Here is a 14,924-nt window from a genome sequence, read left to right as displayed (position 1 = left end):
TGGTTCTTTACCTTAGTGTGTACCTAGAGTTGGCACGTAAACAACTGGAACTGTCTGCATCTTGTTTAGGAAGGCATTGTATGCTGGAAAAAGAATAAGAGATGTCAACAAGGAGATCTGTTCTCACTGGAGGAAGGCCTTAAGGGTCAAGTCCGTTCTTAAGTATTGCTATAAAAAAAAGTAATGCTTCAAATTAAATAACACTGTATACTTAACAGGAAGTTTTTATTCAGTGATTTTCAGAGGTATTCCAGCTTATGGCTGAAAAATGGGAAATGCACGTATAGATAATGGTATGTGTTATGTTGTTCATCTATTGCTATGTATTTGAGCAAAACTAGCTATAATCTAAAGTTTAGCAGTGATTTCCACTTGTGAGTGGTAGCTGTTTGCGTTTATTGCTTCTCAGTAAGTTGGGCAAGATCTTTGGTCCACCAGGTGACTAAGGCTAGGGAGGCTAAGTCAGTTTCAATTGCATGTCCCAAATTAGATGTGATATAAACAGCTAATTTTCATCCTCATTTAGTTTGTGAAATAAAATGAAGGCAGTTTCCAAGTCTAAATTCTACAGTGCTGAATATAAGGACTCCTTACCTAGAAAGAGGAAAGCTGTTGATGCCAGCACCGCAAAGAGGGTAAAGAGGAGAATCTGGTAAGAACCTGCGAACTTCTGGAGAACACCTGAACCGTCACATTGATCTACGCATTGGCAGAATAAAAGAAGATAGTTTATTAAATATATACAGGACAGATGTTGCTCCTTTAAAAATTGTATGTTCCTGAGATATCTAGCTGAAGCACTCAAAACTTAGCCCTCTAGGAAATTCTTTTTGTTTCTTACCAGAGAAAAAGGGGTGAACTGTACTTGGTGCCTCTACCTTTTGGGCTTTAATAAACTACAATTCTTGAGCCTTTTCAGCTTCCTAAAGAATGTTTAAATTCTCTGCTACTGTAAAATGCCTGTTATCTCTCCTGTGTATTTTAACTCCAAGTGACATCCTTCAGCTTTTAATCCCTCTAACCTGAAACGACCCAGGAGCCACTTGTCCTTTTTTATTCAGCTATCATTTCTAGGGAACATGATTTGTATATAACTTTGTCCTCAATAAAAGTTAAGACATGTCTTTTGAAGCATATTTTCTCTTGGTTATTTCGAATTCTTCAGTGTCTAGAAATGAACTCTTCCTGCCTCATCAAATTGCCACTCCAGATAAACTCACAAGGCCCTTACACATATTTCCTGTTCTGCAACCCTTGTATAGGCCCTCTACCTCTGGGCTCTTAACTGCTCTTAACGTCTCACTAAACTCTGTTCACAACTGTTTAACAACTTCACGCTTAAACTGCTTTACTCTGAAGAATAATTTGAGGTTGCTTATACTAAAAAAAAAAAAAAAATGGCCTTCACTGGTGGCTCAGATGGTAAAGAATCTTCAATGCCTGCAGACCTGGGCTTGATCCCTGTGTTGGGAAGATCCCCTGGAGGAGGGCATGGCAACCCCCTCCAGTATTCTTGGCTGAGAGATCCCATTGGCAGAGGAGCCTAGCAGGCGACAGTCCATGGGGTGTCCAAAAGAGTTGGACACGACTTAGCAAACAAACAAAACAACATACTAAAATCTCCAATCCCTGATCTGGTCCCAACACTGGAAGTCCAAATAAATCAAGAGGTATATTAACTTACGACACCCCTTTGTTGTGTCTATATTGAACTAATTCCTGTCTTAATTGGGCCCTGTTTTAAATACCTGTTTCTGCAAGTAGGTATCATGCTTGTATGAATGAACTTAAGATTGGGTTGCATATTTGTAGCAAAAATAACAGTGTACTGTTAGTTTGTCCCCTCATCACTTAAGAAGGTGATGATTCTTCAGTTGAGTCGCTCAGTTGTGTCCGACTATTTTCGACCCCATGAATTGCAGCATGCCAGGCCTCCCTGTCCATCACCAACTCCCGGAGTTCACCCAAACTCATGTATATTGAGTCGGTGATGCCATCCAGCCATCTCATCCTCTGTCGTCCCCCTTCTGCTCCCAATCCCTCCCAGCATCAGGGTCGTTTCCAAGGAGTCAACTCATCACATGAGGTGGCCGAAGTGTTGGAGTTTCGGCTTTAGCATCAGTCCTCCAATCAACACCCAGGTGATTCTTAGCTTTTTTTTTTTTGCCATGGGTAACTTTGGCAGTCTGGTGAAGTCAATGTATCCCAACTCAATGTTTTTCAATGCAAAAAATGTAGGAATAAATTAAAGTTTTATAATACACAGCAAAATGTTAAAAGGCCTAATTTGTGATAAGTAGTATGTGTGCTCTAGTAATAAAGATACATTTTTAGGTGTGATAACTACTGTAATTTTGATATAATTTTGTTTTTTCCCATTCAGGGCATGGACACCTTGAATTCTGAGAACCTTTATAGAGATCCATGAACTCAGTGTAAAAACTGCTCTCACAGCACAGATTGGGGTTGAACATTCTCTAGTGGCAGGACCCTGAACATCCCAATTTTAACTCTAAGGGGAAAACATCTCTTAAAAAGTTTTAGGAAACCCTTTAGAATGAGAATTAAAATGCATATAAATATGCTTAGAATATTTACTTACTCATACAAATTGGATACTCACAGAAGCCAAAACCTTTTTCCCATTAGATGTACTAAGGTTCAGCCTAAGTCACTCCTAGATTCTCCAGGCAAGAATACGGTAGTGGGTTGCCATTTCCTCCAGGGGATCTTCCCAACCCAGGGATTAAATCCTCATCTCCTTTACTACTGAGCCACCTGGGAAGAAATTTATAACACCTCTTTCCGAAACTGTTACCATCCCACCCAAACTTGGCATTGTTTCTGAATTGGGTAAAGGTAAAATCAGGATTTGTCAAAGTTAAGTCTTGCTTCTAGGATTACTACCATTTACTGATTGATGCACAAAGATTTGCTAAATACTTTTGGATTAAATCAAACATTTATCAAAGGGTTTAAAACAGGGCAAGAAGTATACTTTTGAAGCTGGTAAACTCATATTAAACTGCATTCATGCTTGGTCACTAAGTTGTGTTTGACTCCGCAACTTCATGGACTGGGGCCCGCCAGGCTCCTCTTGTCCATGGGGTTTTCCAGGCAAGAATAACTAGAGTGGGCTGCCACTTCCTCCAGGGGAATCTTCCTGACCCAGGGATCCAACCTGAGTCTCTTGTTGGCTCAGTGGTAAAAAAAAAATCCACCTGCCAAGCAGAAGACCCCTAGAGGAGATGGCAACCCACTCCAGTATCCTTACCTGGAGAATCCCATGGACAGAGGAGCCTGGGACACTGACTGGGAGCCTGGGACAGCGACTAAACAAGTTCTAAGAAGGCTACCAGCAGGTTATAGTTTATAGGGTAGGCTTCGAGAATAAAGATCCATGTCCCAGCTAGTTTGAATAATCTTGGTCAAGTGGCTGAATATCTCCCATTAATTAAATTCTAAACTAAATTGCAATACATTCTTTTTGCCTCTAGATTAAAAATAGGCAGCCCCATGCTCACCTGCACCAGACTTAGCTTTCATAGCCCTCACTCGTACAGCCTCACTTTGACTGGTGAGCACACAAGAAATGTTGATGAAAACAGGTGATGCCATCTGCTGGAGGGACGTGAAGTTGACTGCTCTCACGGGGTAGATGGCCAGGCCGGGTGTGAGCGAAGAGTGTCTGTGGTCAGAGACCACTACAGCTGGGGAGCTGGGGAGGACCTTGGAGAAAAGAAAATGGGACTTGTCTGAAAGAAGAAAAGTCAGTTTTGTGTCAATACATTCCAATCATAAATATATACAGTAAGACAGCTGGATTTCTAGTTAGCTAGCTGACAAGTCACTTTTTCACACAGATGTGTTCAAGGGTAGGGGAAGAAAACCATCTGTGTGAGAATAATATAGCCTTCAAAAGTTTTTAGCATTCTAAAACTGTCTCAGGATAGCATTGGTGTTGTGTGTGTGTTTATATATATATATATATATATATATATATATATATATATGCATTTGTATTATCTTCCAGACAATGCTCATGACCTAGAATTTGGACTCTGGGAGCCCCCATGGCATTATCAAGTGGACAGATTTTCTGTTTTAGGAATTTCCTGTGGTGAATTTTATCAAGTCGTTCAGTATCTATTCCTTTATCCTGGACTGAGAATGAAAAATCTCATTTTCAAAACCCTGATCTGTTTTGCGTCAGTCCTTAACATACCTCTAGCTTCTCGAGAACTCTATCCACTCCCAGTACTCTTAGCTCCCCGACGTCTTTTTTGTGGCTAAGAACCAATTCTGACTGGTTGATGTAAAAGGCTGGGATGAAAGGAATGAGGATTCTTTGCATTCCATTCTTGCTATGCTCACTGACAAGTGTGGCCCAACCATAGACTGAGGTGTCAGCGGTGCTCAGGACCTGGAGCAGCTCCTCTGACTGGGGTCGAACCTTGATTAGGCAGACATAAACCCCTGAAGAAAAGAGGAAAAGCTGAGCAGGAAGGTTCAGAGGCCCTGTTTAGTCAATTGGATTAGGATAGGAAGGAAAAAATAGTTAACATGCAAATTCAAAAGGAAATTAACTCAGTTTTGAGTATTCACTATTAGACTGTTGGCCTCTATGGAGGAGTTTACCAAAGATGAAACAGTCCATGGGAACCCATAACTGAACTTAAGGTAAGGATGCTATTACTGGTTAGTCACCATGTCAGGGGATATTAAATAACGTAGCACAAGTGGAAATTAAGGGGATATAGGATGAAGTAGTCAGAGTTGGTGAGATCAGTAAAGGGTTTGTGGAAGAAAGGCAAGCTTTGAACATGTTTAATCACTTCTGTATCAAACCACCTCTTGATGGCCTTATTTCTGTTAATAATATTGTTTTTCTAGTTACCCGTCAACATTGGTTGTCTTTTGACACCCTTTCTTTTATTCCTATATCCAAATCTTGCTAACTCATCCTTTGAACTATCTCATATCTGACACCTCTGTTAGTATTTCTGTTACTCTGGCCTAGACACTTGTCAATTCATGCTTGGATCACTGCAATGTAAATTGCATTTGCTAGTCTCCTTACCTTCCATTCTTCTTATCCATTTTGTGTACTGCCAGTATATACTTTAGTTTTGAAAACTTTTCCAGGGCTCTGTATTGCCTGGAATGTCCTGTTCTCTTCACATCTGCCTCAGTCATGGCCATCCTTCTAGAGGTTACTTTTCCTATAAAATCTGACCCTTAACACCCAGGTTTGACACAAATACTCCTTTCTCTTTGCCATCTAGCACCCCATGTGTATAACTAATCAGCCTATGTAGTTCTTAGTTCTGTTCAGTTGCTCCGTCGTGTCCAACTCTGCAACCCCAAGGACTGCAGCATGCCAGGTTCCCTGTCCATCACCAACTCCCGGAGCCTACTCAAACTTCACGTCCATCATGTCGGTGATGCCATCCAACCATCTCATCCTCTGTTGTTCCCTTCTCCCACCTTCAATCTTTCCCAGCATCAGGGTCTTTTCCAATGAGTCGGTTCTTTGCATCAGGTGGCCAAAGTATTGGAGTTTCAGCTTCAGCATCAGTCCTTCCAGTGTATATTCAGGACTGATTTCCTTTAGGATTTTATGGGTAAATCTCCTTGCAGTCCAAGGGACTCTCAAGAGTCTTCTCCAACACCACAGTTCAAAAGCATCAATTCTTTGGCACTCAGCTTTCTCTATGGTCCAACTCTCACATCCATACATGACCACTGGAAAAACCATAGCTTTGACTAGATGGACCTTTGTTGGCAATGTAATGTCTCTGCTTTTTAATATGCTGTCTAGGTTGGTCATAGCTTTTCTTCCAAGGAGCAAGCGTCTTTTAATTTCATGGCTGCAGTCACCATCTGCAGTCATTTTGGAACCCCCCAAAATAAAGACTCAACAGGTGAATCCGTCGGGGGGCCTGCAGGGGCTCAGTCTTCCAGATCAACAGTGGCTGAGAGTGTGAGGAAGTCATTCCTTTTCCGAGTTGCTCTCTTCTAGGCTTGGTCCAGTTGTCATCATGGCCCATGGAAATCAATGAGAACTTGCCCGCCAGAAAACATGAAGAAATCTCAGGAAATTAGTAAGGGAAAAAGAAAAGAGGATAGCCTGACTACCCCTCAGAGGAAGCAGAGGGACTCTGAGATCATGCAACAAAAGCAGAAGGCAGCCAATGAGAAGAAGTCTATGCAAACAAGAGAGAAATTATGACTCTTTGGAAAACCTGGGTGCTACTGCTAACTAAGTGTATCATGAGCTCTATGGTGAAGATTTCATAGTGTGAACAGGCAGTACATATGTTATATCCTTATGAAACTATTTTAAACTTGTCCTTTCACCCTGACTTACTGTGATGTTTCAGAGCCATTCTTCAAAGAATAAAACACTAACCATGCAAAATAAATAAAGTCTCTCACTGTTTCCATTGTTCCCCCATCTATTTGCCATGAAGTGATGGGACCAGATGCCATGATCTTAGTTTTCTGAATGTTGAGTTTTCAGCCAACTTTTTCACTCTCCTCTTTCACTTTCATCAAGAGGCTCTTTACTTCTCCTTTGCTTTCTGCCATAAGGGTGGTGTCATCTGCATGTCTGAGGTTATTGATATTTCTCCCAGCAATCTTGATTCCAGTTTGTGCTTTATCCAGCCTGGCATTTTGTATGATGTACTCTGCATATAAGTTAAATAAGCAGGGTGACAATATACAGCCTTGATGTACTCCTTTCCCAATTTGGAACCAGTCTCTTGTTCTAACTGTTGCTTCTGGACCTGCATACAGATTTCTCAGGAGGCAGATCAGGTGGTCTTTTGAAAAAATTTCCACCATTTGTTGTGATCCACACAGTCAAAGGCTTTGGCGTAGTTGATAAAGCAAAAGTAGATGTTTTTCTGGAACTTTCTTGCTTTTTTGATGATCCAATAGATGTTGGCAATTTGATCTCTGGTTCCTCTGCCTTTTCTAAATCCAGCTTGAACACCTGGAAGTTCATGGTTCACATACTGTTGAAGCCTGGCTTGGAAAATTTTGAGCATTACTTTGCTAGCATGTGAGATGAGTGCAATTGTATGGTAGTCTGAACATTCTTTGGCCTTGCCTTTCTTTGGGATTGGAATGAAAACTGACCTTTTCCAGCAGTGGCCACTGCTGAGTTTTCCAGATTTGCTGGTTTACTGAGTGCAGCACTTTCACAGCATCATCTTTCAGGATTTGAAATAGCTCAACTGGAATTCCATCACCTCCACTAGCTTTGTTTGTAGTGATGCTTCCTAAGGCCCACTTGAACTCATATTCCAGGATGTCTGGCTCTAGGTGAGTGACCACATCGTTGTGATTTTCTGGGTCATGAAGATCTTTTTTGTATAGTTCTGTGTGTTCTTGCCACCTCTTAATATCTTCTGCTTCTGTTAGGTCCCTACCATTTCTGTCCTTTACTGTGCTCATCTTTGCATGAAATGTTCCCTTGGCATCTCTAATTTTCTTGAAGATATCTCTAGTCTTTCCCATTCTATTGTTTCCTCTATTTCTTTCCATTGATCACTGAGGAAGGCTTTCTTATCTCTCCTTGCTCTTCTTTGGAACTCTGCATTCAAATGGGTATATCTTTCCTTTCCTCCTTTGCCTTTAGCTTTTCTTCTTTTCTCAGCTATTTGTAAGGCCTCGTCAGACAACCATTTTGCCTTTTTGCATTTCTTTTTCTTGGGGATGGTCTTGATTACTGCCTCCTGTACAATGTTACGAACCTCTGACCATAGTTCTTCAGGCACTCTATCAGATCTAATCCCTTGAATCTATTTGTCACTTCCACTGTATAATCATAAGGGATTTGATTTAGGTCATACCTGAATGGTCTAGTGGTTTTCCCCCTTCAATTTAAGTCTGAATTTGGCAATAAGGAGTTCATGATCTGAGCCACAGTCAGCTCCTGGTCTTGTTTTTGCTGACTATATAGAGCTTCTCCATCTTTAGCTGCAAAGAATATAATCAATCTGATTTAGGTATTGACCATCTGGTGATGTCCATGTGTAAAGTTTTCTCTTGTATTGTTGGAAGAGGGAGTTTGCTATGACCAGTGGGTTATCTTGGCAAAATTCTGTTAGCCTTTGACCTGCTTTGTTTTGTACTCCAAGGCCAAATTTGCCTGTTACTCCAGGTGTTTCTTGACTTCCTACTTTTGCATTCCAGCCCACTATAATGAAAAGGACATCTTTTTTGGGTGTTAGTTCTAGAAGGTCTCGTAGGTCTTCACAGAACTGTTCAACTTCAGCTTCTTCAGCATTACTGGTTGGGGCACAGACTTGGATTAGTGTGATACTGAATGGTTTGCCTTGGAAACAAACAGAGATCACTCTGTCATTTTTGAGATTGAGACTGTGGTCCTAGTAAGATTTAAAAGCCTTGTCTTGGTCCTCTATCTCCAGTGCCCGTCCTGGTACCAGGCATTCTATTTGGTGTTCAACAGTTTACCAGAATTCACCTTCCTTCAGTGGTTTCTCACTACCATTCAAACTGTCTGACCTTGGAGTAAAAGCTCTCCCATGACATAGCACTACCTACTTATATTTGGCGTGGACTGTCTTATTTTAGATCAGTTGATTTATTTAATGTCCTCCCAAAGTCATGCCTATTTTTTCTTTCTACTTGTTAATGCTGTTCTGCTCAGAATATCCTTCAGTTCAACAGCATTCAAACATTGTGCTACTAGTTGGGAACAAAAGATGTATGAGACATAATCCAAGCCCTCACAAAGATAACAGGCTAACAAAGGAGAAAGTAGTAAGTTATAATAGAAAACCATAGCATATTATAGATATGTGTTAAAAGTTTGTTGAATGGATAGAACAAAAATGCTGACTGAGAAAGATGCCATAGTTACATAGCAGATGAAACTAGAAAGCAGAAATGTAAACCAATAAAGTGACATTTGTACAAATATGAAAACAAGGGGGAAACCAGATTCAACTGGTGGAACCCACCTTTTTCCATGCTGAAATCTGAATGGACATGAAAGACTTTACTCGCTGGGATGTCTAGTAAAGTATTACTGAACTGTACATGACACAGCATAAGGGTCTCTGGAAGAAGTGCTGTAATGGCCAAGGCCTGACTTGGGGTGCAGGATCCTAGAGACCAGAAAAGAGGTAAATAGCTTTGTCACGAAGAGGAATTTGTAAAAGGGGAAACATATATATATTATATAGAGAGGAAGTTTGGAATTTAAAAAATGAGAAAGAAGGGTCAGCTCTGTTTGAATTGCTACAGCTGTCTACTTGCCAGCTCTGTTGGGTCTTACCACAATCAAGGTGAAAGGAGAGTGTAAGACTCTTGCCTCGGCTAGTCTATGACTATAATCGGGTTTCTATTATTAATAATATAGCTGGTGTTCTCTTTCAGAAGTTTTGGGAATTCATTAATGGGAATAAGATTACAGAGAAATCGGGCAGTTATTAGAAATAAAATGCTACACTTGGGAGGTAGCTTTTATAGTCTAGGAAGATTTGTTTTCCATAATTGATTGTAGTATGCGTCAAGTCAAAGATTTCTAGAACTTCATTACAAGGAGCCACACAGCTGGCAAGAAATTGACTGGCACCAAGGTTGGGTCAGCTGCAATTTTAAATTAAATAGAAACCCGTGTCTTGGTAACAAGATTTTCCCTTGTATAGTTTCTTAATGGTCTCGGTTTGCTAAAGCTCTTTCTCAATTGTCAGCAGTCCAGTGATCATTCTCATCTTCTGGAGACTATCACCAATATCAAAGGAACTGTTACATGAAGTTTCATAAGTTGTGGTTTTAGAAAGATTCTGCAAGTGAAAAAATTGTAATCTCTTTGTAAAATTTAATAAGGTAGATAACAATGAGATAATATATTATGAAGAAACATTTACTACTTTGTAAAAGAACTTGGAGAATTTTAAAGATCAAATACTCTTATTTATACATACATGTTTAGATTATATTTATAACATTAAATATCTACTGTGAAAAGAAAATATATTAAGTGCTTAAAAATTGAAGGACAAAACGGGAAATTAGAGGGACTTCACTGGTGGTCCAGTGGCTAGGACTCTGTACTCTGAATGCAGGGGGCCCAGGTTCCATCCCTGGTCAGGGAACTAGATCCTACATGCTGCAACTAAGACACAACACAACCAAGTAAATAAATAAAATATATATTTTTAAAGGTCAATAGAGTTTAAATTATCTTAAGGGTTATAGACCATTATATTCGGTTCTATTCTGGACTTCTCTGGTTGGTTTTGCATGTTTTCTCACCCCCCACTATCCCTCCATCCATCCCCATCCCCCAAATCTGGAATCTGTTCTATAGAAACAAAAAGATGAATGAAAGGATGTACATGGACTTTGGAGTGGAACATATCTACTACTCTTGCCACTAATTCATTTGTTACCTTATACAAAATATTTGCTCTTAGTATTCTCACCTTTTTTTTTTTTTTTTCCCCTGACCAGGGATTGAACCCAGGCCCTCAGCAGTGAGAGCACTGGGCCGCCAAGGAATTCCCAGTACTCTCATCTTTAAAAAAAAATTTTATTCGAGTATAGCTGCTTTACAATGTTGTGTTAGTTTCTGCTGTACAGCAAAGTGAATCAGCTATATGTATACATATATTCCCTCTTTTCTGGATTTCCTTCCCATTTAGATCACCACAGAGCACTGAGTAGAGTTCTCTGTATAGTCAGTTTTCATCAGTTATCTCTTTTATACATAGTAGTATATATATGTCAATCCCAATTTCCCAATCCATTCTCCGCCCCAGTATTCTCATCTTTAAAATGATGATAATTACTACATGATGAGATTGTTAAATGAGATAAAAGGTATAAAAATTCCTAACATAGTATTTGGAATCTATTAGGAGCTTCTTCAGAGAAGGCAATGGCACCCCACTCCAGTACTCTTGCCTGGAAAATCCCATGGATGGAGGAGCCTGGTAGGCTGCAGTCCATGGGGTCTCGAAGAGTCGGACATGACTGAGTGACTTCACTTTCACTTTTCACTCTCATGCATTGGAGAAGGAAATGGCAACCCACTCCGGTGTTCTTGCCTGGAGAATCCCAGGGATGGGGGAGCCTGGTTGGTTGCCGTCTATGGGGTCGCACAGAGTCAGACACGACTGAAGCGACTTAGCAGCAGCAGGAGCTTCTTCTATTTTAGTTGTCTTTCCTCCTCCCCCCACATTAAAAAATAATTTTACTTATTTATTTTTGGTCTTGTCTTCGCTGCCGCATGGTCTTTTCTCTAGTTGCAGCGAGCGGGGCCTACTCTCCGGTTGTGGTGCGCAGGCTTTTCATTTCAGTGGCTTCTCTTATTACAGAGCACTGGCTCTAGGGCATGCAGGCTTCAGTGGTTGCGGTGCATGGCTCAGCAGTTGCGGTTCCTGGGCTCTAGAGCACAGACTCAATGGCCATGGCGCATGGGCTTAGTCGCTCCTTGGCATGTGGGGTCTTCCGGGACCAGGGATCAAACCTGCGGCTCCTACACTGGCACGTGGATTTTTCACCACTGAGCCACCAGGGAAGCCCTCCTCCCCTACTTTTTGACAGTAAATCATGGCCCAATACAAAATGAAAAAAGAAAAACACAAGGCAACTTTGCTGAGCAAATAGCATTTCACGTAATTATCTAGTCCAACAATTCTCAAATCTGGAGAAGCTTTAAAAGAATTGTATCTTATGCTTTATCCCAAACTTACTAAATCTCTGGATGGAGCCTAAGAATTTGTATTTTTAAAAGATTTCTTTGGGTAACCTTGAAAATCATCCATGTTTGGAAATTCTTGGTTTAGGCTACCTCCTGTTCTCCGACAGGGTTACAAGCAGAAAGACAGTAGTGACTAGGTTGAGCCTATCTTAAAACCTTAATCCAGTCATAATTCTGAGATCTCACAGCTCTCAATGATTCCGTTGTAAAAGCAGAATCAATTTTGAAACGAAAGAAAACTTGGATTGCTAATCCAAAGAGGTGAATTAATTGACAGAGGATGGGAAAGGTAGGAATAATCACCCAGAACTATAAAGAGATTCTTGACCTTTAAGATTGATATCATTTCTGCCAGCAGTGATGAACAGCTTGAACACAGTTGAATTGGGGGTATTGGTGAGGTAAGTCTTGAGGTCATAACTGAGTGTTAATCTTGATGATGCATTGACCACCACCTGTTAGCAAACCAAAGGAAAATTAGAACCTAGGTTCTTAGAGAATCTGGTTCCCTTCCTCTCCAACCCTCATAACTTGTTTAGCTGAAAGCATCTGTTTCACATAAGAGCAAATTGCCCTTCTAGTGATCAGGTATTTTGAAAAACCACAAAATCTGTTTACTTTTGAGAAGAAAATAACATTTTTTTTCTAAAAGGAGATCTTTGTCCCTTATTCCTTCTGACATATCTTCCCTGTGTATGATTCCCTATTAATCAATTTTTCCTACTCCCATGTCAAATTTTCCTTCTCTACTAAATGATTCCTAAGCCATTTTTTCCCCATTTTAAAAGTGATCAGTGAAACAAACTCTTGACTCCAACTCCTTGAAGAGGACTATCTCCAAGTTCTCTTTTTCAATTCTCCAGTCAAACTTCCAGTCCCTTTATTCCACTGAAACTACTCATCAAAGTCACCAGCCTCCATACTGCAAAACAAGCAGTCATTTCTCAGTTCTCCCACTTGACCCATCAGTAGTTTTCATATGGTTGACCACTCTTCCTCCTTGAAATACCTTCTTCACTTGGCTGCCTGGACACCAGTATTCCCACTCCCTCCCACTTCCCCAGTCATTCTTATAAATCTTATAAATTTCTATAAATCTCCCTTGTTGGTTCTCATTCTTCTTTCAGGGGTCTTTTTTTTTTTTTTTGGATGTGGACCAGTTTTTAAAAGTCTTTATTGCATGTGTTACAATATTGCTTCCGTTTCATGTTTTGGTCCTTTTTTCTTGTTTTTGGCTACTAGGCATGTGGGATCTTAGCTCCCCTACCAGGAATCGAACTCAAAACCCCTGCATTAGAAGGTGAAGTCTTAACCACTAGACCACCAGGGAAGTGCCCTTTCAGGGGTCTTAATACTGGTGTGTTTCCAGAACTTAGCTCTTGGACCTCTTCTCTATTTACACTCACTCTCTTGGTGATCTTATGGCGTTAAATATCTCTATACCAATGATTCTCAGACTTTTATATGTAGCTACCTCAACACATCCAATTGACATCTAACAGGCATCCAACTTTATGTGTCCAAAAACTGATCTTTTCTCCAAAACTGTTCCACCTACAGTCTTAACCATTTCAAATGATGATAATTCTGTCCTGTACTTTTAGTTATTCAATAAAAAAACCTTAAGTCATTCTTGATGCTTTTGAACTTTACATATAATCTGTCAGGAAACTGTATCAACTATACCTATAAAATATATTTAGAATCTGATCAACCTTTCACCACCTCAATTGTCACTCTGATCCACCATCATATCTCAGCGGGGAACTGCAATAACTGGTCTCTCAGCTTCTACTCCTGTCCCTACAGTCTAGTACCAATCAGTAGCCACAGTGATATTTTACATTATAAATCAGACTAGTCATTCCTTTGATTAAGAACCTTAATCTATGCTTAAATTATCTATGTTTCAATAAAGTTTGTTGTCTGGTTTTGTATCTGATATATGAGTATATTTCTATTAATAGGATGTGCTTCCTATATATATATTCTCATATGTGAAATAGTTACTTTAGACTCTTGTGGAATCTTAGTTCTACAACCAGAGCTGGAACCTACTCCATGGCAGTGAAAACCTGGAATCCTAACCACTAGGCCACCAAGGAACGCCCATGGGCTCTTTTCATATCATTAAGTTTACCTCTCGATATGTTTTCACTAGTCCTGGGATGTCATGAAAGATAGTTGCTATTCCTGGACTCCTGGCCACTCCTACCCCAGTGACAATGTCTGTTTGTAAAATATTGTCAGCAGAAATCATCCACATCCCGGGTTCACCTAGGAAAAGACAAGAGAAAGCAGTTGACTGCAATGTTTGATATAATTTGATGGTCACTCTCACCTTACTCAGAATCCAAGTCAGTAGACCATTTAAGCATACATATATCCCTTCCCAGGAGGAGCACCCAGCTGTGAGGATAACTTTGTTTTCTTTTTCATTTTTGGCCATGCTACGTGGCATGTGGGGATATTAGTTCCTGGACCAGGGATTGAACCCATGCCCCTGGCAATGGAAGCACAAAGTCTTAACCACTGGACTATCAGGGAAGTCCCTAACTTTGTTTTTCTAATATTGGGTTCCCCTTCATATATCATGCCAGCAAAACAAAATAGGAACTGCTGAAGTTAGAATCACAAAAGAAGCTACTTGGAGAATATAATTGTTCTCCTTAGGAAAAAGAAAAACATCTTTTATACATAGGAATAGCACTCCATCTCACACACTAGTAAAGTAATACTCAAAATTCTCCAAGCCAGGCTTCAGCAATACGTGAACCGTGAACTTGCAGATGTTCAAGCTGGTTTTAGAAAGGGCAGAGGAACCAGAGATCAAATTGCCAACATCCACTAGATCATCAAAAAAGCAAGAGAGTTCCAGAAAAACATCTATTTCTGTTTTATTGACTATGCCAAAGCCTTTGACTGTGTGGATCACAATAAACTGTGGAAAATTCTTCAAGAGATGGGAATACCAGACCACCTGACCTGCCTCTTGAGAAACCGATATGCAGGTCAGGAAGCAACAGTTAGAACTGGACATGGAACAACAGACTGGTTCCAAATAGGAAAAGGAGTATGTCAAGGCTGTATATTGTCACCCTTAACTTATATGCTTATTTAACTTCTATGCAGAGTACATCATGAGAAATGCTGGGCTGGAAGAAGCAAGCTGGAATCA

General features: G+C 40.3%; 1 protein-coding gene, 1 non-coding gene and 1 pseudogene across 2 annotated transcripts in view; 2 read left to right on the top strand and 1 right to left on the bottom strand.

The window, feature by feature from the left end:
* The window catches only part of NUP210L (nucleoporin 210 like), a 94,672-nt gene that overhangs the window by 316 nt on the left and 79,432 nt on the right, over positions 1 to 14,924 (bottom strand). The window contains 7 exon segments of the mRNA XM_040230561.1: positions 12 to 83; positions 595 to 699; positions 3,525 to 3,729; positions 4,226 to 4,476; positions 8,997 to 9,143; positions 12,075 to 12,201; positions 13,887 to 14,023. Coding sequence (XP_040086495.1) covers positions 12 to 83; positions 595 to 699; positions 3,525 to 3,729; positions 4,226 to 4,476; positions 8,997 to 9,143; positions 12,075 to 12,201; positions 13,887 to 14,023 — 1,044 coding nt within the window.
* LOC120855801 lies at positions 6,042 to 6,377 on the top strand (annotated as a pseudogene).
* Positions 10,064 to 10,136, top strand: TRNAQ-CUG. The gene has a single exon. It is a non-coding gene; the product is annotated as a tRNA-Gln (tRNA).

Source organism: Oryx dammah, unplaced genomic scaffold (genome assembly GCF_014754425.2).
Source record: "Oryx dammah isolate SB20612 unplaced genomic scaffold, SCBI_Odam_1.1 HiC_scaffold_28, whole genome shotgun sequence".
Lineage (NCBI taxonomy): Eukaryota > Metazoa > Chordata > Mammalia > Artiodactyla > Bovidae > Oryx > Oryx dammah.
This window is presented reverse-complemented; position numbering and strand designations above follow the sequence as displayed.